Source organism: Phaenicophaeus curvirostris, chromosome 4, assembly GCF_032191515.1.
Source record: "Phaenicophaeus curvirostris isolate KB17595 chromosome 4, BPBGC_Pcur_1.0, whole genome shotgun sequence".
Lineage (NCBI taxonomy): Eukaryota > Metazoa > Chordata > Aves > Cuculiformes > Cuculidae > Phaenicophaeus > Phaenicophaeus curvirostris.
The window spans coordinates 69828591-69850888 of NC_091395.1; the positions used below are offsets into that span (position 1 = coordinate 69828591).

A 22298-nucleotide genomic window follows, 5' to 3' on the forward strand; every position below is an offset into this window, starting at 1 on the left:
TGGGAGCCATTCTTGGGGGAAATGAGGCTGAGAATATTTCTGCTTTAAGTGTTCCTTTCAGGGTTTTTTCTTCCTTCTTCTAGACTTACTCAATGGTACCAGCTTTGGCTTCCAATTAAAAATCCCTGTATACAGCTTTGCACTCGCAGGACTGGGTACTGATCTTTGTTGACTCTGATGGAAGCTCTCACTAACGTAATCTACTGGAAAACAAATCCCATGCAGCAGCACAATTCCTCCATACAAAATACACAGTTTTACCCAAGCTGTTTGCCAAATCATCAAGACTTGTATATTTTGGCTTTTATACCATAAACCTACCAAACAGGAACAAGTCCAGACTAAGCACAAGCCAAAACGTACTGCTTGGCCATTTAAAAGAAACCATTCTTTTTTGAAAGCTATGATGAACCTGGGTTAATGAAAAAGTGATGAGCTATTTTTATAAAGCATAATTAAGGAACGCTGAAACAAAAAGGAAATTTACTTTAGACTCAGTGCAGAACGATTTGGGTCTGAAGCTTCTTCTGTGGAAAGAAGCATCATCTCATTACTGACAACCTTATTTTGGCATCTCTGCCCTCAACCTTCCCATCCAGTCTCCAGCAGATATCCTGATTGCTGTTAAATGCCAAGCTCAGTCCTGGTAACTTTATTCCTACTGACTGGTACTAACATCTGGAAAGATGGAGTGGTGAATTAAAAAGAGAATGTTACTAATTGTTTTAATCTCACTTCTTTAAACAGTTTTTTAAATTTCCTTTCATATGCTTACAGCTTAAAAAATACACAGGACTCAGATTTGAGACTTCCACAAGTACTTAAATAGGCACTTAAGTGCTTAAGCACTCTGCCTAACTGTGACCTTAGAGAATGAAATTTTACTGCTATTATTCCTCAAATAGCTTTCAAAATACAATGACCAACCTGAGAGTGGAGACAGTCTCATTTCTGAGAACAGCTAGGAGTTTAAAACAGGGAACCAGAGCTCACATCTCTCACCAGGTGCCCAGAGCCCCAAACATCCTTTCCACCTTCCAGCTGCAAAGTGCTTTGCATTTCCAACACCTTCTCAACAAGGACAGTTCCTCCCTCACGAAGACATGAAGTTGCCCTTCCTGATGTCAAGCATCCAGGCATGAGATTGACTTACATTCTACATGTTGAACCACGTTGTATGAACAAAGTTTGGGGACCTGGGCAAGGGTTTGACTGCATTTTTCATCTTGTATCTTCCTTTGCTAAATCAGAGGGAAACCAGTAGAGAGAAGACGCCACTGAGCTGTCCCAACACAGTGGCATCTTGCACCTGGACATACACCTTTGATTGAGGCACTCGGAAAACTTCCCAATGCAAAGCAGCACTGTGGGGAGTGAGGTTTTCACATTTATTTGGGCTACAAATACACCTCCTGGATGTCAGTCCTGGGTCCTAAAAAAACTATCCTTGCCGTTAGCAAACAGCTATCCTCACATGTTATTTTAAAATTCCCTAACGCGTTTCTATTGCAAATCAGGTTGCACATGTCCTTGGCCTCTCCCAAAGGAAACTCCCATTTCGGATTCAACAGACATTAAGAGCATCTTTTCAAAATCCACAACAGACATAACTATAAATTACTAGGAAGTTAACTCCTTGTAGGGGTTACAAGAGCCCACTGTGCCACTTGCCAGCACAGCAGGGATTAATGAGTTTGCAACTTTAATGGGTTCTTAAAGAGGTGGAGGCAATCTAGGCTGTGGGCTCCCAGGATGACTAAAATTCAACCATTTATTAGTGTAGCCAAAGCAGTAATGTGCTGGGAACCATCACTTGAGACCATCACTTGCAGGACCATCTCTGCAGCTCTTGCAGCAAATCCGTTACGGAAAAAAGAAGCATTTTTTAAGCTATTCAGAGAAGAAAAAAGGCAGGAACTAGTTGGGAAGCACCTTCCACAACGAAAAGCAGCTGGTCCAGCAATACACTTATAAGGATAAAATACTTCATCTCCATAACTGCTTGGCTCATCCCAGTAATAATTCACTTTCTGTGCAGTTTGCAGCTCCAAGTCCTTAAGTGTGTCAGTATTTCCATCTGATGTCTGCTCTTCTTAGACATCAATACTTGTTTCTGGCTGAGCCTGGAAATGTTTTATTTCAGTTTTAATGCAGGCAGCTCTCAAGAACTGCAGGAGGATAAGCAGCGATTTATTTTTCAGGCATGAAAAGGACGAGGAAGTGGAGGGTGGTGGGGTATTCCTGGGCTGCTTATAGCCCCCCAAAAACTTCAAGACAACCTAGAGCCTGGCTGGTGCCCTGCTTAGTGTCAGGCACTACTTCCAGGTACTGTGGCAGAGAGCACCGGGGCTGACTCTGGAGAGGTGAAGGCTTAGTGGGTGGAGGAGACCTATGGTCCCGTGCCATCTTGCAGGGTGCAGGGTCCTGGCTCCAGGACACTATATCTGGTTATTTCTCTTCACTCATGTTTCTTCTCCTGGAATAGCTTCCCATGACTCTGCTTTTCCAAAAATTAAAGTGTTTGGGAGGCTCCCAAGGGACTCCTCAGGTGAGGTACATGTCTGCCTCATCCTTCTCTTCCAGTGAGCATCCCGCAGCTGGAGCACATCCACCAAGCGATCAAAACTCCACTGGACTTCCACCACAGAGGGCTCAAGGCACACTTCGGTACCACCAACAAAACATTCCTCACCCGACCTTGAACCCTGGCAATCCCAGCAAGGCTTTTTTGGGATTGCTCCATGGCCCAGTGGTGGAAGCTGCTCATTTTTAAGTGAATCATATTTTCCCCTTTTCAAGCTGGAAAAGCTGTATTTGGCATGTTAACAAGTAGAAAGATAGCAGCGCTCCACACATTTCTCTCTTCAGGTTAATTTGAAAACATTTCTTGTTCTATGTATTATATTGCACCAAATCCACTGTGATGGGATATATTGTAGGACCACAGGGGGACGATGGGCACAGTCAGTGAGCCAGCAGCTAACTCATGGAAGGATATGGAAACCTCCCCTGGCCCCTGCATCAGTGAGATGAACAAGGCCATGATGGCAAAGAACACAAACTATCTCCAGGCTCAGACCAGCGCTGAGTTCTCTAAGTGTCCCATCTGTGCCAACAGGGACCCACAGTGTTATTCACACCCCCCCCCAGCAGCGTTCTTCCCAATACCTGTGTCACTGTTTGTGGGACGGGGCCACTTCCACACCTTACTTCAGGACTTCTGCGCTGGCAAGAGCAAACCCCCACTGCCCAGAGGGATATAAACCACTTCTCTTGCTGAACGCTTTTCATTTGAGACCTGCCTTGATTTAAAGAACAGCCAGCAGAGGTGACAAGCAGCCCTAGTGCCACCCACCCCAGGAGCATCCTACCAAGACCCTGTTTCCTCCTGTTCCTTCCATCTCCCCAGAGGCTGATGGGCCTTCGGAGAATACCAAAAACCACCAAAGAAGCCCCAAGCCCTGCACCCATCAGCAGCCCTGTGAGAAGTGGGCATGATAAAACTGTGGGATTGACCAGTTCCCTCAAGTACCTGTCTTCTCAGGGAAGATAAGATTGAGGGAGCGTCCCCCACAGCAAAGCGAGCTCACCTAAAGTCACCACATACCCTCACTGCGCTGCGGGGAGCTGACACAGTATTTTTTATGGATGTATCTTTGGTGGTGCTTTATGCAAGGCAAAGCTTCCTCTCATTTACACAGCAGCCACGAGGGGGTGGGTGATGGACCCTCACGGCATGGTCACAGCCCTGCCATCCCAAAGGATATCACCAGCCTGGCAAAGCAAGATATACATAAAATAGAAGTTTTATGTGTTTTATATATATTATATTAAATATGTTTTTATATTTATATAGACCTATACATACAAATATACATATATATATTATATATAGTTGTGCATTTGATATTATATATTATATTATACATATAAAACAAAAAGTATTATATAAAATATACACCCTGTCCTCTCTTTTTCCTCCCTTCTCTCCCGCTCCAAGGTCAAGAGCCCCTCTTGGAGCACATTCTCAGTGTCAAGCTGCTGCCATCCTGCGAAGAAGGGGCTCTGGTAATCACAGCAACATGGGATGCTTTGCTGTAGTAACATTTCCCAAAGTGCTGTTAAGCTGGGTTATCTCCCACTTCAGCAAAAAAATGAAAAACCTGCTTGCTTCCGTAAAAGCCTAAACCATGGACAAGAAATAAGCCTTTAGGAAATATGGTTGGAAAAGGAGTTGCCCCCATCATTTGAAGGTACCAATTTATCTTTTCCCTGCTGTGTGTGGTTGCTGGGGGGTGTGGGGTTAGTTCTCCTGGAAAAGCTTAAAATACCTTTCTTAATAATAATAAAAGGTAAAATGTTTATACTGCATTACCACCACAGTGGTCTACACAACTCTTCACAGAGTGTTTCTTCCAGAGACGTTACCAAGTGTGCTGCACTGTATTACCAGCCACTGGGGTTTTTTTTTAGATCTGCGTTAGGAGGAAAGCAAACTTTTTTCCTAGAGAATTAGCAGAACAATAACCAGGTTTAGTTCTGTCATATGCAGCTTTCTTCATAATCAAGAGATTATGGAAACAATAATAAAAAAATCTCCAGTGTTTAGCTTGGCTATCTCTGACAGAGACTTTGGAAGAGCTTCTAGATTGGAAAAGCAGATGTTGCAAATCTTCCTTATCTATGGAGCAACTGTTGACTCTGTTGTGCAAATCCTAATTTACATCTGCATGAAAGGTTTCAGAGATTAAATGGCATTCAAGGAGGAATATTAGCTTTTCTCCCTCCCTCCAGCCCTCCTTTGAATGGATTTACTACTGGCAATTAGCTTTCTGTTCCACCGGCCAAGTAGAAAACAGGATTCATCAGGACTCTACAGTATCCTCCTTTTAATGGACTGTTTTCTCAGATCACCCAATTCAGATGCTGAGTTAGAAGAAGAAATAAATCATCACAAAGCTAAAATAGTTACAAAAACACTTTGGCCAGGAGGAATTCCCTGTGGCCCTCAGAAAGCCCTGAGGAGGGGAAAAAAAACCCAGAGAAAAAAAATCAAAGGGGTCTCCTGGTTACACCTAACAAAAATGGGAATGTAAACCCCAAGAGACACAAGGCTTTGGTTGCTGCTGAGGCCAGATCCTGTCCCAAGGAAGCCTTCAGCTGGAGCTTTGCTGGCTTAAAGGAACAGACAGTGATGAAGAGTTTTCCTTAAACTCCAGCCAGACTGTGCAATCAAACACAGTCTGGTTCCCCACTCAAAACACAAAAGAGGGAAGCAACCACCACCCGTATCTATCAGTCTCACAGTTCTGCACTCCATTCTTTTTTTAACAGAAATGAAGAACTGACACAAAATGCCCTCTGCTGAGGCCCAGCAACGTGGGGATGCTCAGGTCCCCAGGCTGTGCTGCTTCATGTATCTGTTCCATGAGTTCCTAGATCACGCCGAAACAACTCAAGGACACAGTTCCTGCTTTCCTGAGTGTCAAAGCCTTTGTGCTTTAACTCAATAGGGTAGGGCAGCAATGAGCTGTATCAGGTATTAGCAGCCCATGCTTGTGGAAGGGGTGACACCAGTCCCAGTCTTGCACATCAGTGAACACATCCTCACAGCTGACTTGTCCACACATCACCCAGCCCTCCTCACCCAACCGCTCTGGCAACAAGGTCAACCCAGACTGCTCCATACTCAAGGCAGAGGGACCTACTGGGCTGACCCTAGGTGGAGCACAAGACACTGTACCCATAGGTCAAGAAGGGGGGCCAACTTGGTCCCAGCTTTTGCAAAGCACCACAGGGGCATCTTGATTTGATGTCAACAGACACAGCCCTCACCACAAAATGGCTTTACATTCCTGCTCCCCGTGCCTGAGGAAGCCCAAGAAAACATCACCACTGCAGCAAGCAAGCAACCACCGCCACTCCTTCCAAAGCCAGTGGAGGCAGCTATGGAAATTGAGGAACAGACTTGGGATCCCAACATCCCTGTGGACTAGGTAAAGCTTGTCCTCAGCCTCCACTGGAGCAGGACAGTCCTGCTCAACCACAAATGCCTTGACCAAACCTATGCTCTTCAGCATCAGTGCACCAGGGGACAGGATGAGAGCTCCGTCAGGGGAGGTTTACGCTGAACATTAGGAAAAAAATTTTCATGGAAAGGGTCACGGGGCACTGGAACAGGCTGCCCAGAGAGGTGGTTGAGTCACCTTCCCTGGAGGTGTTTAAGGCATGGGTGGACAAGGCGCTGAGGGGCATGGTTTAGTGTTTGATAGGAATGGTTGGACTCGATGATCTGGTGGGTCTCTTCCAACCTGGTGATTCTATGATTCTGTGATATCCCTCCTGCCTTGCAGGACCAGGTCACCCAGTGGGGTTTTGTAGGTGACATACATCAAGAAATTAACGACGTTTGCAGATTGCACAAATGAATGCTCCACAAAGCATAATGAAAGGAGAGAAACTGAAACTTTGGAAATATTTTAAAGCTTTCTTATAAATGCTTAAAAGAATAAGCACACATTGCTGAATAAGTCTTCTACATTACTTTTTCTGGCGTCCTCCTCTACACCCTCATTTTTTTTTGTTTTCTAAACACCTTCAAAAATTCATTACTTCTGGCATTTTGACCTCTAGGGTGGGTTTTCAGCTATTCAGTGAATTCTAGCAAAGTGTCCACCACTTCTTAAGTGCTCCTGCAGATGAGTTTTTGAGCAATGCAGAAATTCACCAGGCCCAGAAGTTTAGTGTTTACCTCAAAGGAACTTTTTAAGAGATGCAAAAACTCATGATCCCTTTACAGTTCCCAGGCAGGCCTGACCCTGGCAGTTATTTGCGATGCTTTTCCTACACTTGTGACGAGTTTCTGAAGTGGGCTTTGAGATCACATGGCATCATGAAAAATTTCCTATAAAGCCCCAACCTTTCCCCTTGGGTTCACAGCTATGCAGCTCCCAAATCCCAGCTCCTCTGCATTTCCCTTGCACTTTTAATGTGCACTCCTCTAATCTTCATTTAATGCAGGCAGCTGGCTGCAAATACCCCGGAACAATGACTTTAATCCTAAGTATCCTGAAGCCCTCCTCCTTCATCCAAAACTGAAGGAAGAAAGAAAAAAAAAAAGGAACAGCCTCATGACAGCAAGATGGAGAAATCCAAGCCATCCACTGGGCCAAAGGAGCAGAAAGACACAATGAGCTAAATTTTGCCTGGTTCACTAATTAAAAACGGAAGCAATCCCACTCCGGAGCCAAGGCAGGGAGGTGGGGAGAGTTTTCATGCTATTCAAAAAATCAGCTTCCAACTGGGACCATATTCACTCCACATTAATTGTCATTCCAACTACGAGTGTCCTAGTTTCAAAATGAAAGCTACTCTCCAGTGTAGCTAGTGAAAACTAACACCAGTTTCGAGGCATTAAACAAAATTTATTGATTGCATTTTCCCACCCACTAAAACTTTAATAAGCATTAAACCTCAAACTCCTGGCCCCGTTTCCTCCCTCTACCTTCTCTCTCCATAAAAAGGGTCAGGCTCCTCTATATGGAGATTAGGACTTAATGTTTGGTATTTGTTTATGAGGCTATCAATTGCCTCTATTTCAGAGGGGAGGAAGGACCTCGGAAAAAAAAAAAAACCCTCTTGTACACGGATTAAGAGAGGGCAAAGGTTTAGGATAGTTCGGGTGGGTTTTTTCCAACTGATTGTGGGTTTTAGATATACGATGGATCACGTTCACATGAATGAAAATAAGTAAATATTCCCCTTTTTGCAAATTTCCCTTGAGTTACATAAAACAGTATTTTGTAAAGATCCCTGTTTCTCCATAATAAGGCGCAGCACTTGAAGTCTTCTCTGCTAGTTGTTTTCAGCTGTGTAAAAGGAAAAAAAAATAATTTAGGGGCCGCTCTGTCTGCATACTTAGTAAAGAAAACAAAGGCCAAACATCTGAAATGCAAAGGTCGGTGATTAAGCCCAGAAATCCATATCTAGGCACCAAAATGAATAGCCAGATTTTAAGAGTGCTTAAGCAATTTAAATGCAGAGCCTGACCTGGCTCAGCATCTTTCAAAACCAAGCCTGTTATTTCAGTGCCTCAAGCAAGATTTAGGTGCCAGGTACCCAAGTCGGAGAAGTTTAACAGTAATCTTCTTTCAGAAAGTCTGATCCACTTTAGTAGCAAATGACAAACGAAGATTTTGTTACTTAGAAAGCCCATCTAATAAGAGCTGCACCACTCTGTCCTTGTGGTAAATTCAACTTTTATCCTTCAGCATTATTAGAAAGAGTTGGGAGAGATGGCAAAAGAAAAGTAGATGTCAAAAATTCTTTTATTTCTCCTCTTTAAAGAAGGCTGCTAAAGGGATTAGACAGCTTTGAGTTCACCGCTCTGTTAAATCAACCTTACAATATTTTTTCAGCTTGTTTGACTTGCTGTTTTTGTATACATTTGTGTTTTCACCTTTCTGCATTCAAATCCCACACTTTGTGTTTGTTCTATGCTTCTCACAGGAAACTTGGTCCATTCTTTATTTGTATTAAGTCTACAGAGTTATAGAAAACAGACTTGGAAAACATTCCCTAAATTAGCAGGACTTACCGGCTTCCACGCATACGCGCATACACACGGGGCATCACATACCATCCAACCCCAATGTGGAGGTTTATCATTTCCAGCAGCAAGAGCAGGGCATCAGGTTCACCAGAACGGACCTTTTAATGGTCTGCTGTAACGGTATCTATTACAGCCGGTTTTGGACTGCATATAATAAATTAAGGGCGAGTTCAAGGAAGTCATGCATGTCTTGGTTCCCACTCCCTTCAAGCGGTTTTAATGCCCCCACATAATCATCTTCTATGAACTGTACTAGGTTAGACACTTTGATACACAGCTATCTGAAGGAAATGTAGACCCTCTGCAGAGGGTCTTTTCTTGTGTCCTGCAGCAATACGTGACTGGTCCTACCTGCATGAGCCAGAGATCTTCCACAGGCACTTTTGGACATCTGCCCCATCCTCTGCAGTCTGATTTTTCCCAGCTTTGTTTTTCCCTTCCTTCCCCCATTAGAAACAATTCTAAAATTTCTATACCTCCGCAAATGAGCATCAAAATGTTTGAGTGCGATGGATGCTGTTGTGACAGTTGTTAAACCAAGCAAGTTGAGAAGGAAAACGTGAATGATAAAAACGAAGCCTAGCAGCCACCCAAGGGCTGGATTTGTGTGAAAATCAGGCACTGAAGCTAAGCTTCAGTCACACTCCCTTGGAAGGGATGGGTGGATGAACCACCACCTTGTAGTACAACTGAAGATGTGGAGTTGGACAACCTCCACACATACTTACACCCACTTATCCACATTGATGTAAACACCTATATGTGGAGCAACAGCTGCCCACAGCAGCAAGATTGAGTTTTGAATTACCGAAAACCTAAGGTCTGGCTCCTCCACTCCCATTCCAAGAACGGGTGGCTAATTCAGGGTCATCTCCTTTCCTCCCTGCCCTGATAACCTACGTGTTGCTCCCCTGGCTGCTACTTCTCATAGACAAAACAGCCAGGCTCAAGCACTGAGTGAAGTTATTCCTGCAAAGACTGCACTTCTTTTCCACACCTCATTTGCTACGCTCTGGGAGGAGGAGGGAAGAGGAGGGGAAAAGCTCCACTTCAAACATCTACATTTTGAAAGCACCTGAGGTTTCAGGCCCTTTTTGCCAGGACTAGGCTCCTCACGGGAAGGATTTACATCGTGTAGGGTCACTAGATCCAGGATCAGGCTGGCAGACCAGTTTCTCAGGCAGCAACCCTCTGCTGAAACAGGAGCAGTGGATAAAAACCTGCCCCTTTTTGCCCCTGCACTGAAGGAGAAGGAGCAAAGGGAAAGCCCTGCTGTCCCCCCCAGTCACCTCTGTGGTTCCCATCCCTCTATTTCCCAATTAAGAGGCACATTGCCTTATCAAATCCCAAGATGCCAGCATATCTACACCTAAAACTGGGGCAGTAATCTCATTTATTCACTAAATAATACACAGGCTGGAGTTCCAGTATGACCCAATAAACACTTTCTAGGAGTTATTTTCCTGTCTGTCTGGGCAGATCTCAAAGCATTTCTGTGGCAGGAGGTTTCAGGTTTGGCTCTCCTTTGCCTCCTTGTCCAAATAATGGCAATACCAATCGAGCCACTTGCCAAAAGAAAATTAACTGTACCCTTTAATCCATACTCTGGAGGTTCTAATTTGCTCACACAGTGTTCTCTGCTCTACTTGAAATGAGGGTAAGAGAAGGTGCTGCTGCCAAGGTGCCCCACTCCGAGGTACCCAAGGCTGAAGGAAAGGTTTGGTATCTGTAACATAGTATCTACACTGTATTTATTTAATCTCCACTGTATTCACTGTGTTCATATTGTAACCTGGCTAGGATAGGAGCTGGGGGAGCAGGAGGGTGGCTTTACCCAGTAGCTTCAAGACATCAAAGATTTCAGCAGTCACTTACACCCCTCGCTACCAAGACTGGGAATCGGGAACCTGGAAAGCCTGAAGCTTATTTCAGTGCTTAATTACCGATTTCAAGTGCCTGACACCAGGCCCTCGCTCATTACACTTTTGACACTGATGCCGTTGGGTCAAGCTGGAATAAATGCTTTACACTTGCTCATCACTCACTATGTTCAGAAGTGTTTAACTCAGAAGAAGGTGGGTGATGGATTTGTAGCAACTTCGGGTAGGGATGCAGAGAGGACACCATCTGTTGTTTCCTACTTCTTTTTTTTTCCCTTCCTTTCTGTAATTAATCAGTTTTTAAATTGGGAGGCAGAATTTCCTTGCAGTTTCCTCTTCCAATCGTCCCTGAGAAGCAAAGGCTAAAGACACAGGGTGGCTGCAAGGTCTGAGTGCTGCCTGCGGAGCGTGAAGCAGCATTAGGGCTGGTCAGTGGGAGCGCTGGGCTCCCAGCTCTGCGGTTTGTCCCACCCAGGGGGCCTCCCAGTGCCCAACCCACCGCACGCTGCAAGAAAGAGGCTTTCTGAGTTTTCCCTGGGAAAAAAAAATGCTTTCACAGAAAGCTGCGAGAACATGAGAACATGCATAACACATCGTCTGTAAAAATGAATGTATTTTTTATTTTGTTTCTTTCCAACTGCATTCACTCTCAGCTTGCCTCTTACACAGTGAATACCAGCTAATTTATGCACCTCCATTTACCACCATCCCTAGTCTATTAACATAACTATTTAAACTGGACATGTTTTCTTAAACATTCTTCTTCTTTCATAAACTGCCAAGTGACAGTTGTTTACTGTCAACAAGCTGGGGTACTCTAAGACAGGGAGAAATATGCCCTTTCAAAAGGCAGACGTATCGGCCACCAAAGGAAGATTAAAATCTGGTGTTTTTCTCTTCTCCCTCCCCAGAAATGCTTTATTTGTACAGATACACATGATACAGATCAGGAGAGATGCTACTATGCCTAATTCCAACCATTCTTTAATTAAAAACAGGCTTATGGAGGATTTATCGTTGGTTGCACATGCTAGTTGTCAGGGCACACTCTCAAGTCCCTAATCTTCCCATTGCAACTGGTTTTTCCTCTTCACTTTTAGGTCTGATACCTCCAGCTCCCAAAGCTATCTTGAGGAATCAGCATGCTCATCTTGCACAGATCTTGCTACCGGCTAGAAACAATAAACTTGCCTGGGGGAATCTTATAGAGAGAAGTTAAAATTTCGAAACATAAAAACATGGGTTAGCTCAAGACCTACAGTCTCCAAACAAGCTGCTGAAATAATTTTGCTGGGCGGCAATTCCTTCTGCTTGAATCTCGTACACGAAAAACACCAAACCCTCAACCCTCAGAGAAAACTCTTTTCCCCTTGGTCTGCTTGATGTGAAGTACCAGGAAAGCTCCTCCACGGGCTCCTGTCCCTGGCAGCCCCAGCTCCGTCTTGCTCGCCTGTGGAGCCCGGCGGGGGATTATTAACACTTTCTCCGGTGCATTGTGCATCTCACAGATCACTGCGCTGGGGGCTAATGCCGGCCGACACTGATACGATGGCAACAAGGATGGGGCATGAGGGCTTGGTGTCCAGCTCTGCGGCTCAGCTCTACGTGGGACTCACGCCAGAGGCACTGGGGGCCCAGGCGGTGGCCGTCACCGTGGCCTCCAGCGCTCGTGTTTCGGATGCGACGCTGTCGCTAGCTTGCATCAAAGCTCGAGTTATCAAAAAACCACCATGGGAAGCTAAGGTCTGTGTTACAGGAGGCTGAGAGGAGAGGTCACAGGGAGCCTGCACCAGGGATCACCCCCATGAAGCAGCATCAGGCATCTCCCCACCCCCAAACCAGGGAGCTCTTTCACTCACTGAGTTTCCTCTGCTTGTTAAAATGTTTGGGTCATTAGAAAACTTTCCAAACAATCCCTGCTTATGCTAAATAGCTGCTCCCACCACGATCTGTGAAGGGCTTCAGCCTGCTCCCCTGGAAATCAATGGGGGCTTTTTTGCCTAGGATTCAATAGGCACAAGATCAGGACCTCATTATTATTTTTACAGGACTATAAGCAGCAGAGAACTGCAGAACCCCCAAACAAAGCAACAACCCTCCAAACCGGGAGCCAAACTTGCCCTGAAGGATTTCTACAAGCTCTGCCAAGCATCAAAGTAAAATTAAAAACTCAGTTCTTGCGAGCTTTTCAGTTCCTTGACAGGGAAAGTGTAAAGCTGGTAAGGGCTGGTCTCATCATTTGTATCCGGGAACGTTTCCCATAGCTCCCTGTCCCCAAAATAAAAGCCTCCATAGATGCATATTTTACCTTCCCCAGGGGGAGTGAGTAAGAGAGGATGAGTTGTCAGTTTGGGATAATTGCCCTGCAGTACACCATGAAGCCCAGAGCAGAAACACCTTCAGTGCTTCCCACGCTCTCCTCTGTCCCATGCCACAACACAAAACCCCATTTAAGTCCCGCTGCAGAACCACCACCAGCAACACAAGTGACCTGACGGCTCCTGGGACATGGGTCCTGCTACACGAACCCCATCAGGTGCAACCTACGCTTTGTCCGAGCAGCCTCAGAAAAGCTCTTGTCCTTAGCACCCTCCTTGGAGTTCTACGACAATAAAGTGCTCCACTTCTTGCCCGCTACTTTGCATTGCTCCTCTCTCTTGGCATCAGTGAGAACTCACCTACGCGCCACATAACCACCCCTAAGCAATACCCAGCTATTTTGCTGACTTCTCTACACCCAACTTGCCCCAGGTCAATTCCAAAGTGCTTCAACTCAATCTCACTCCCTCGCTGCTGGGTACTAGCCCAATCCTTATAATCGAGCCGTGCTCTCCAGAGCTTTACTGATTTAACTACATCAGCTGAAATAGTTCAGTGAGATCCTCCCGAACAGCACATGGCGGTTTGGTGCAATAAAGGCACCACTGTGAAACACTCCATTTCTCCGGGCAAAAGCATTAAATGAAGGTAAGACAACAAAATGCTACCAGCTGTCAAACAGCAGGAGCTGTGAAGCCACACTTGAGGGTCTATGACATGCCACGGTGCATCATCATCGCCTATTACTCCCTTTCCCTGAAAAAAGTACACTCAAACTAAGGGATGAACTAATGGCTTGGGTGACAAGGAAAAGAAGGGGGAGGAAAACAAAAAACAAAGCAACACGCTGTTCTGTGTCAGCTTGACATTTGCAGGTAGCTCCACAGTTCACAGCAAAATGGTGGGGTGCAAACACTGACACTGGGGTCTTTGTGCTGCAGTGTTCCTAGGGAAGAGTGCCTTCAGCACACTTCGCAGCCTGCGGAGCTTCGCTTGCTTGCAAAGCTAGAGCTACACTGCGCCCTTTCCTCACCCGAAAACTTGGAATCCTTCTCCCTTCTGAGTCATTAATACTTTTAACCCCTCACAACCTGCAGAAATGGCACAGCCCCAAAATCTCGCAGATGCTAAACATGTAAGCACACGGTAATTGTTTTGCACACAGTTCTGTGAGATAAAGAAATCTGCTTCCAAGTTTTAATATAACCTTTTTATTTAACCAACTCCTAATCTTCCTCCGCTTTCTGGATTTGAGAAAGCCAGACCAGCACACAAGACCAATTCCTCCCACCTCCACCCAGTAAATATCCACTTTTTAGATGAATACATCTGAAACTGAAGTAGTTCCTGGAGAAATGTTTTCTTACCTGACTGTGCTTCTATTCTTAAAAAAAAAAAAGGGCTTTGCTAGATTGCGTAACCTGAGTGTCGCAGCAAAAAAGTAAATTGATTTAACTACCTGGCTAGTCCATATACACCTGAAAGTGGCAACCTCCCAGAAAGCCTATCAGAATAATAGGACAGGTTGATGTCTGATTACCTTTCACATTTTAACTACTAAGTTTACCAAAGGTTTTCCTCAGCTCATTATCTCACAGTTCGTGTTTGCTTTTGATATTGCAGAAACTTCCTGGTCATTCAAGCCAAGAAGCAGATACTTCAGGGGTAAGCACACCAGGAATACTGCATTCATCACGGGAATAAAAGCCCTTCTTCACACATCCAGGGTTTTAAATCATACCTACAGCACTTGGCAACCTGAGCTGTGAGTGTATCGGGAAAGGGGCACTGGGACAGTCAGCTCTACTTCAGAGAAAAAGGACATTTTTTTCATAAGATCACCAGATAAACAGCCCAAAGAGAGGCAAACAGTAAACTGATAAGCTAAGTAGTAGGCCAAAGGAAAAAAAGTCAGGGTGTAACAAGGTATTTTAAGGCGCTTTCAGCATCGTATCTGTCTTCACACATGGCTTTACCCTGAAGTTTGCGAAGGGTGCTATCAGATTTACTCCTCACAGCCCTGACTGCTTGCACGCATTATGAGTGGCTCTGCTGAGCCGCAGTCCCATATGCTGCTAGGAAAGGAAAGAAAAAAAAAGGGAGTATGGCAAATTTTTACCAAGCCACCATCCTCTCTGGCATCCGGCCTGGTATGTGGAGAAGAATAAAGTTTATAAATGAACAGGTATTAAAAGACATGAAACGACAAACACTGAAACAGCTCCGTCCAACCATGCTACTGAATGGGGTGGAGGGTGTTGAGTCAGCAGGTGATCTGCATGGTTTTTCCTTTTTTTTTTTGAAGGGTCAGGGGAAAAAAAAGAATGAACAGGTAGGCAGAGCCAGAGAAACCCTGAGGACACAGGAAAAGTTACAAGCACGTATTACACTGGGGAAAAGCCTATTCAAATGGGGAAACAGAATGAAATAAAGTCAGCTTTACCAATCACCTGTGTATCAGGACCAGCCCAGATGGGAAAAAAGTCACCCAACTAGCACAGTAATTTCACCAGTATTTTTAGCAATAATATCTGAATTCATAACACTCCTGCTCATTCTACTCCGTGTATACAAAAAACTATCAACAGCTAAACTATGAGGAGAATACAGCCACTTCTGCATCTATCTCAAAGCCTCAGGACTAATGCCCTGGAATCTAAACACCGCAATGACCAGTCAGAAAAAACTACCATCAGCCCATGCCCTAACCCCAGCTGAAAGCAAGGTTCAGTTAATGCCTTCAGTCACAGCTCTGTGTGCCAGCTGACAGCCACTGTCACAAACGTCTTGGTCAAACAGTTTTGTAAACTGAAAATGTTATTAACTGTTCAGAAACTGGAGTGATTCCCTATTTTTTAGGGTCTCTGAACTGAAACAGCAGACATATGCAGTAAGTTTTCAGGGAGGACAGCTTTCTAAGCATACAGTTCGGTATGAAAGCTCACTTTTAATGATCACACTTTAAGAGGAAAAAACTTTCCCAGCCTTACAGAGGAGAAAAAAGTCCTCCCATAGCTTCATGCAAATTTTCAGCTTTGTCCAGGCAGTAGACTGGGTCTCACAGGATGGAAACAGTCCACATGCAGCAATCAAGACTTCTTCAGTGTTAGGCCAACTTCAAAAACCATGCTCAGGCAGGTTTCAGGACAGGTACGCTTCCCGAACAGCACTGAAGATTTGTAGGAGGGAGTCGTAAAAAGTTAACATGCTGGTCAGAGTGGCTTAGTTTAATTGCATGATTTAATTAGCAGATCAACACTTCGCTATACAATTTTCAGATTTACTTTCGTCAGATTCCCTACTCAGTGGTTGTTAATAAAGTCTTAATTAAAAGAAAAAAACTCAGATTTAATTGGAGTGACCCTCGTCAATATGCGTAGAAGACATGATGTTATACAGCTAGTATCGAATACATTAATGAGTCCGTCTCTGCACTGGAACAGACTTTTTAGTTCGCTATTTGCTAAGTAAGAAATAGATTTGAAAAAAAGCCATATTTCATCATCCTTTACTCATGCCTTCTTACTTTATTGCTCTGTAAAATACGCCAGTCTCAACATTGAAGACTTAATTAGCTTTTTCAGCTGCTACTGTTAATGAGAAGAAATGGATCAACTTGTAATCTTCAAACTGTATCACTCATGGCTGCCCATTGCATCTAAAGGGTTTCAGGTCACAGGCACAAAGTAGGCAATATCATCAATATAAACCCACTGGTTTTACAGGGTTTTAACGCGTGAACCCTGAGGTGAGCTCCAGGAACAGTTGGTGCTATTTGGTATTCACTTCAATACCCTTAAAATTTCAGGGTGAACTTTGAAATGCTCCGATACACAAAGTGCGTCTATGTGGACTGCCATACCCTACACCTTGGACCTTCCAGTGGGCGCACGCCGGAGGGCTATGAGAGCCTGATTGCCATCAGCTGCATGAAGAAAAACATCTCAACCAGTGCTCCACCAGTCCTTTCCAAGCAGAAAATTCACAGGAACTGGCATGTGCCTTCCCATTCAACTTAGGCAAATGCCTAAAACGGCCTCTTTTCTACTCTTTTGGCTGGCAAACTGCCTGTCCAGTAGCTCTAGGTGACAATTCGTCTCCAGCGCCGCACAAGGAAGCTTCAATTCTTGCTCCTAACAGACTGGGAGAGCTCTCCTCTTCCCGCACAAACCTTCTCAAACTTTAGCATCTCTCCATAAAACTCTTTCGATGCACATGGACAACTTTAGCCGATAACTAGTACAATATAAATCTTAAGAAGCCCAGAAGTTCATAGAAATTCCCTTTTTCACGTATACCATATGCAGACAGACACATACAAATCAGCTAAAGGAGACAGACTGGTTATAAGAAGTTTTTAAAAGTGAAACACTGCCGTTTCAGTTGGTCTGCTCTCTAAGAAAACAGTCAGCATTACTTGACATTCACAAATCGTACGAAGTAATATCTTTATCTGAATACTAATGCAAATTGGACGGGCTTTTTTATATTGATGTCTATTCTGTGGCTCCTGAATAGAGTGACCGCATGCTCAGGGCTGCAAAGGAGTTCACTGACCTCCCTAATCATCTCTGTCATAGCCCCTGAATGACATACACATTCAATCCTGCCTCGCCTCTCTACTTTCATTCATAAAAAAAAAAAAAAAAAAAGGAGGAGGGGGGAAATTTGACATTGTTCTTCCTGCAGCGGCCCCGAGAATGGGAGAGAAGAGAAACTCAGCCCAGATGAGGCCCCTGGTGTTTTTAGTTTAGCTTCTATTCAGCAACAGCCCCGCCATCTGCCTCCTTCCTGCCAACAGCCGAACACCTCCCTGCGGAGATGTTAAAACCTGCACCCCCTCCACCTCCACTAATAGCGAGTATTCATATTAGCAAACATACACATACCTCGAGAATGCCTCCCTTCAATGTGTGTTTTATGTAGCTGAGTATAGGCACAAAGCAGTAGCTGTTATAGCCTTCACAGCCCCGTGTGGAGAATTAGATCACTGGGGAAAAATCCTTCCAAGCCCCTTTATGGAAAATAAGGCCTTAGACTGTAAATGCAAAGCCTAGCAAACAACAACCCTCAGTAATGAGCCAATACCCCATGGCCCATTTGACTAGGAGAAAGAATTTGCTTTTTACCATTCAATTCAAAAAGACTGAAAAAGTAAAATGTGTTTTTACTTGGCTCCGAAGGTTTATATCCTTTACAGTTTCTTTTGCACAACCTTTTCCCCTCCAGGCTGGACGGGCAGCGGGTGTCCCTGTGCTGGTGTGGCCACTGGCTTCAGTGTGGAGCTGGGTGAGCAGCACCGGCTTCACGCACGTGGTTGGTGGTGGGAGAGCCACCGGCATCGCAAAGCTCCCCTGGGATCCTCTAGCAGCTCACAGCATCAGGACAACCCGTGGAGACCACGCTGCGTGTTGGGGTGAGCTGGGAGTTGGGGTGAACCGGAGCCCTCTGTGCAGAGCGGAATCCTGTTCCCAGGGAGCACGGGGTGAGGGGGCTTTGACATCGAGACTTACTTTGGAGAGAGCTGACAGAGAGCCTGTCCCGAGGATTTCCATGGGAGCCCTGAAATCCCAACCTATCGCTCAGCTCACAGACATCACCAGAGGGATGTTCCCCTCCACACGTGCCACTTGTTACAATGCGAACAGCATCCCAACGCCTTAACTTGCAAAGGTGTCTTAGAGTGTAGGAAGAGTTTAGCACCACTAGATCATCTCATCAACCCCAAGTTACGGACTGAAGATGCAAGTGGAAACCCAGAGGACCTCAGAGGCAGCCAACGAGGTTGCTCCCCACCTCTGGTTCTTCAACTGTCCCTGATATGACAGCGCTGAGTATTTCAGCCTAAACCAGGGAGAATTGGTGGCACTTTGCTTCTGCCACCTCCCACGCTGTGACCAGCACAGGCTCCTCGCTTCCTCCCCGCACACCAACCTCATCTGTACTGACCAAGCCGCTGAGATGTTGCCCCATAAATCAATTCTTTTGACTGTGAAAAATGAGCCAAACGAGTTACACTAAGAATCTGGTGTTTTATTAGGACTTTCTTGAAAACAAAACCAACCCCCGGTGTGATTTATAGCTTTAACCAAAAGGGGTATGAAAGTAATGCCCCCACCCCCCAGCCTCCACGAAGCCCATTTATTCCCCTGTCACTTTTTTGGCAAACAGGCTTCAAACCCTTTCCTGAACAATGGAAACTTTCTGCCGGGTACATGCAATCCCGAAGCCGTGGAGCTGTGAGGGGGCTCCCTTCCATTAAAGAGCTTTGAAAAATAAACAGGGACTCAGGTAGCAGCTGAGGCGTATCAGAGAGACACGAGGTTTCGAACCTGCCATATACTACTTAAAAAAAAAATAATAAAAAAAAACCACAAAAACCCCAAACAAACCAGCTTTTGTCCAACGTGTTAACTCTTTTTCACTTGCAACTGCAGCGCTGCCACTCGAGGAGAGATCTTTGCCGGCTTCCCAAAAATCCCGTTCCCTTCTCCGCACACCCGCAGTTATTTAGCTGCGACCCAGCGTGAGCTGTGGAAACTCCAGTTTTGCTCCCAGCGTATGGATGCACAATCATAGAATGGTTTGGGCTGGAAGGAACCTTAAAGATCATCTAGTTCCAAACCCCCTGCCACGGTTATATAAACGACTCTTCCTCCACTTCTCCCACCCGAACCCGCGTTCCCCGAGCATTCCCGATGTGCGCTCAAGATGCGCGCTGCGCACGGACGGGGGCCTCGTCCCCCCGCGCTTAACTGCAGTTGGAAACGCAGCCCCGGCTCCGACTCCGCGTGTTCCAGGCGCTGCCACCGCTGGCAGAGGACTCGTGGGGCACAGGGACCGTTTCATCACCCCGAGCCGGCTGCCACCGCTGGGAACCGCTCCGAATCGCAACCACCGGGTCGGGAAAAGCCCTCTGAGCCCAAGCCCAACGGTGGCTGCACACCGTGAACCGCACCGCTAAGCTCTTCACCTACTCGCCTTTTAAATACTCCCAGGGATGGGGGCTCAAACGCCTCCCTGGGCAGTTCCAGTGCCTGAGGACGCTTCGGTGAAGAATTTTTTTTTTTTCCTGATCACAGAATCACTAGGTTGAAAAGGACCCACTGGATCATCGAGTCCAACAGTTCCTATTTATCACTAAACCATGCCCCTCAGCACCTCGTCCACCCGTCTTTTCAACACCTCCAGGGAAGGTGACTCAACCACCTCCCTGGGCAGCCTGTTCCAGTGCCCAATGACCCTTTCCGTGAAAAATTTTTTTCTGATGTCAAGCCTGAACCTCCCCTGTCGGAGCTTGAGGCCATTCCCTCTTGTCCTGTCCCCTGTCACTTGGGAGAAGAGGCCAGCTCCCTCCTCTCCACAATCTCCTCTCAGGTAGTTATAGAGAGCAATGAGGTCTCCCCTCAGCCTCCTCTCCCCCAGGCTAAACACCCCCAGCTCTCTCTCGCAAGGCTGGTTCTCCAGCCCCTTCACCAGCTCTGTCGCTGTTTTCTGGAGCCTCAACGCCCTCCTCGCGGCGAGGGGCCCCGTGTCCGATCCGAACCTCCCGCGGCGCAGCTGCCGCTCGGGAGAAGAGACCAAACACCCACCTCCCTCCGAGCTCCCTTCGGGCAGTCAGGGGAAGCGATAAAGCCTTCTCCTCGCTCGCCCGCCCCGGTTCCCCCGCGGGGCTCACGCCGCGAAGCCGCCTCCCCGCGAGAGGAGGGGGTTCCGCTCCCCCGCGCCCCCAGGTGCGCGCCCCGCTTCCAGCCTTACCTGCGGGCTGCCCGCCGCTCCTCGCCGCCGCCTCGCCGCCGCCCCGCCGCCCCGCCGGCATCCCGCCGACGGCCGCCGCCAGCCACAGGCACCAGACGGAGCCCCACGCCGCCCGCATGCCTGCCGAGCGGCGCCGGGGCCCCGCGGCCACCGCCGCGCCGCCCGCCTCAGTCATCCCCCGGCCGCATCCCGCCGCCGCGCCGCGCTGCGGGGACACGGACAGCGGAGGTCAGCGCCGGGAGGGACACCGGGGGGGGGACAAGGGGTGCTGGGGGGGGGGGGGGGGAAGGCGAGGGGAGGGGGGGAAAGTGATGGGGGGGAGTGATGGGGAAGGGGGAAAAAGGTGATGGGGGGAATGATGGGGAAGGGAAAGTGATGTAGAGGGGGGAAAAAGTGAAGTAGAGGGGGGAAAAAGTGAAGTAGAGGGGGAAAAAGTGAATGGGGGGGGAAAAAGTGAAGTGGAGGGGGGAAAAAAGTGAAGTGGAGGGGGGGAAAATGTGAAGTGGAGGGGGGGAAAAAGTGATGGCGGGGGGGGAAAAAGTGATGGCGAGGGGGGGAAAAGTGATGTCGAGGGGGGAAAGTGATGTCGAGGGGGGAAAGTGATGTCGAGGGGGGAAAGTGATGTCGAGGGGGGAAAGTGATGTCGAGGGGGGGAAAGTGATGTCGAGGGGGGGAAAAGTGAAGTGATGGGGGGAAGGTGATGTCGACGGGGAAAAAAGTGATGGAGGGCAAAGTGATTTGGAAGGCGGAAAAAAATTTGTGCTGGGAGGAAAAGTGATGTCGAGGGGGGAAAAGTGATGGGGAAGGTGATGGGGGGGGTGAAAAACGATGTGGAGGGGGAAAAGCGATGAGGAGCGGGGAGAGCGGTGTGGAGAGGGGGAAAAACGATGTGGAGGGGGGAAAAGCGATGTGGAGGGGGGGAAAGCGATGTGGAGGGGGGGGAAAGCGATGTGGAGGGGGGGAAAAGCGATGTGGATGGGGAGAAATGATGCGGAGGGGGGAAGAAATTGATGTCGAGGGGGGAAGAAATTGATGTCGAGGGGGGAGTGATGAAGGGGGGAAAAAGTGATGGGGGGAAAAAGTGATGAAGGAGGGGGGAAAAAGTGATGTCGAGGGGGGGAAAAGAGAGCCGAGGGTCCGCCGCAGCCCGGGTGCCGAGCGCCTACCTGCGCAGGCACCGCGCACGGAGGGAAGGAGCCGGGAGCCGCTGCCGCCGCGGCGCTGCCGCCGTCTGCCCCGCGCCCCGCGGCCGCCGCGAGGTCCCCGCCCGCCCCCGCCCCGCCCCGCCCCGCCCCGCGGCCGCCGCCGAGCAACCAGCGCGGCGAGGCGGAGCCGCGCTGCCGAGAAGGTGGAGTGTGGTCGGTTTGAGCTGAAGGGGAGTTTTGTCTGCACGGTGTATTGTCACCGAGTCGTAGAACGGTTTGTGGTGGAAGGGACCTTAAAGCCCATCCAGTTACAGCCCCGCTGCCACGGGCAGGGACACCCCCCACCGGCCCAAGGCCCCATCCAGCCTGGCCGTGAGCACCCCCAGGGATGGGGCAGCCACAGCTTCCCGGGGCAACCTGGGCCAGCGCCTCCCCGCCCTCATCGTGAAGAAATTCCTCCTTATGGCTAGTCTAAATCTGCCCCTCTCCGGTTTATACCCATTGCCCCGCGTCCCATCACGACAAGACTTTGAAAGTTAGACAGAATGCCCCTCTGACAGCGTGTTTTCTTTCAAACGGTGTTTT

The 22298-nt window shown here is 47.4% G+C and overlaps 1 protein-coding gene across 1 annotated transcript in view; it reads right to left on the bottom strand.

Annotated features, from left to right (window-relative positions):
• FGFR3 (fibroblast growth factor receptor 3) overlaps positions 1-8618 on the bottom strand; it is a 44143-nt gene extending 35525 nt beyond the window's left edge. Inside the window, exon 1 of the mRNA XM_069856581.1 lies at positions 8597-8618. Within this exon, the coding sequence (XP_069712682.1) occupies positions 8597-8618 (22 nt within the window). The remainder of the gene's footprint in view (positions 1-8596) is intronic.
• Positions 8619-22298: the final 13680 nt, after the last annotated feature.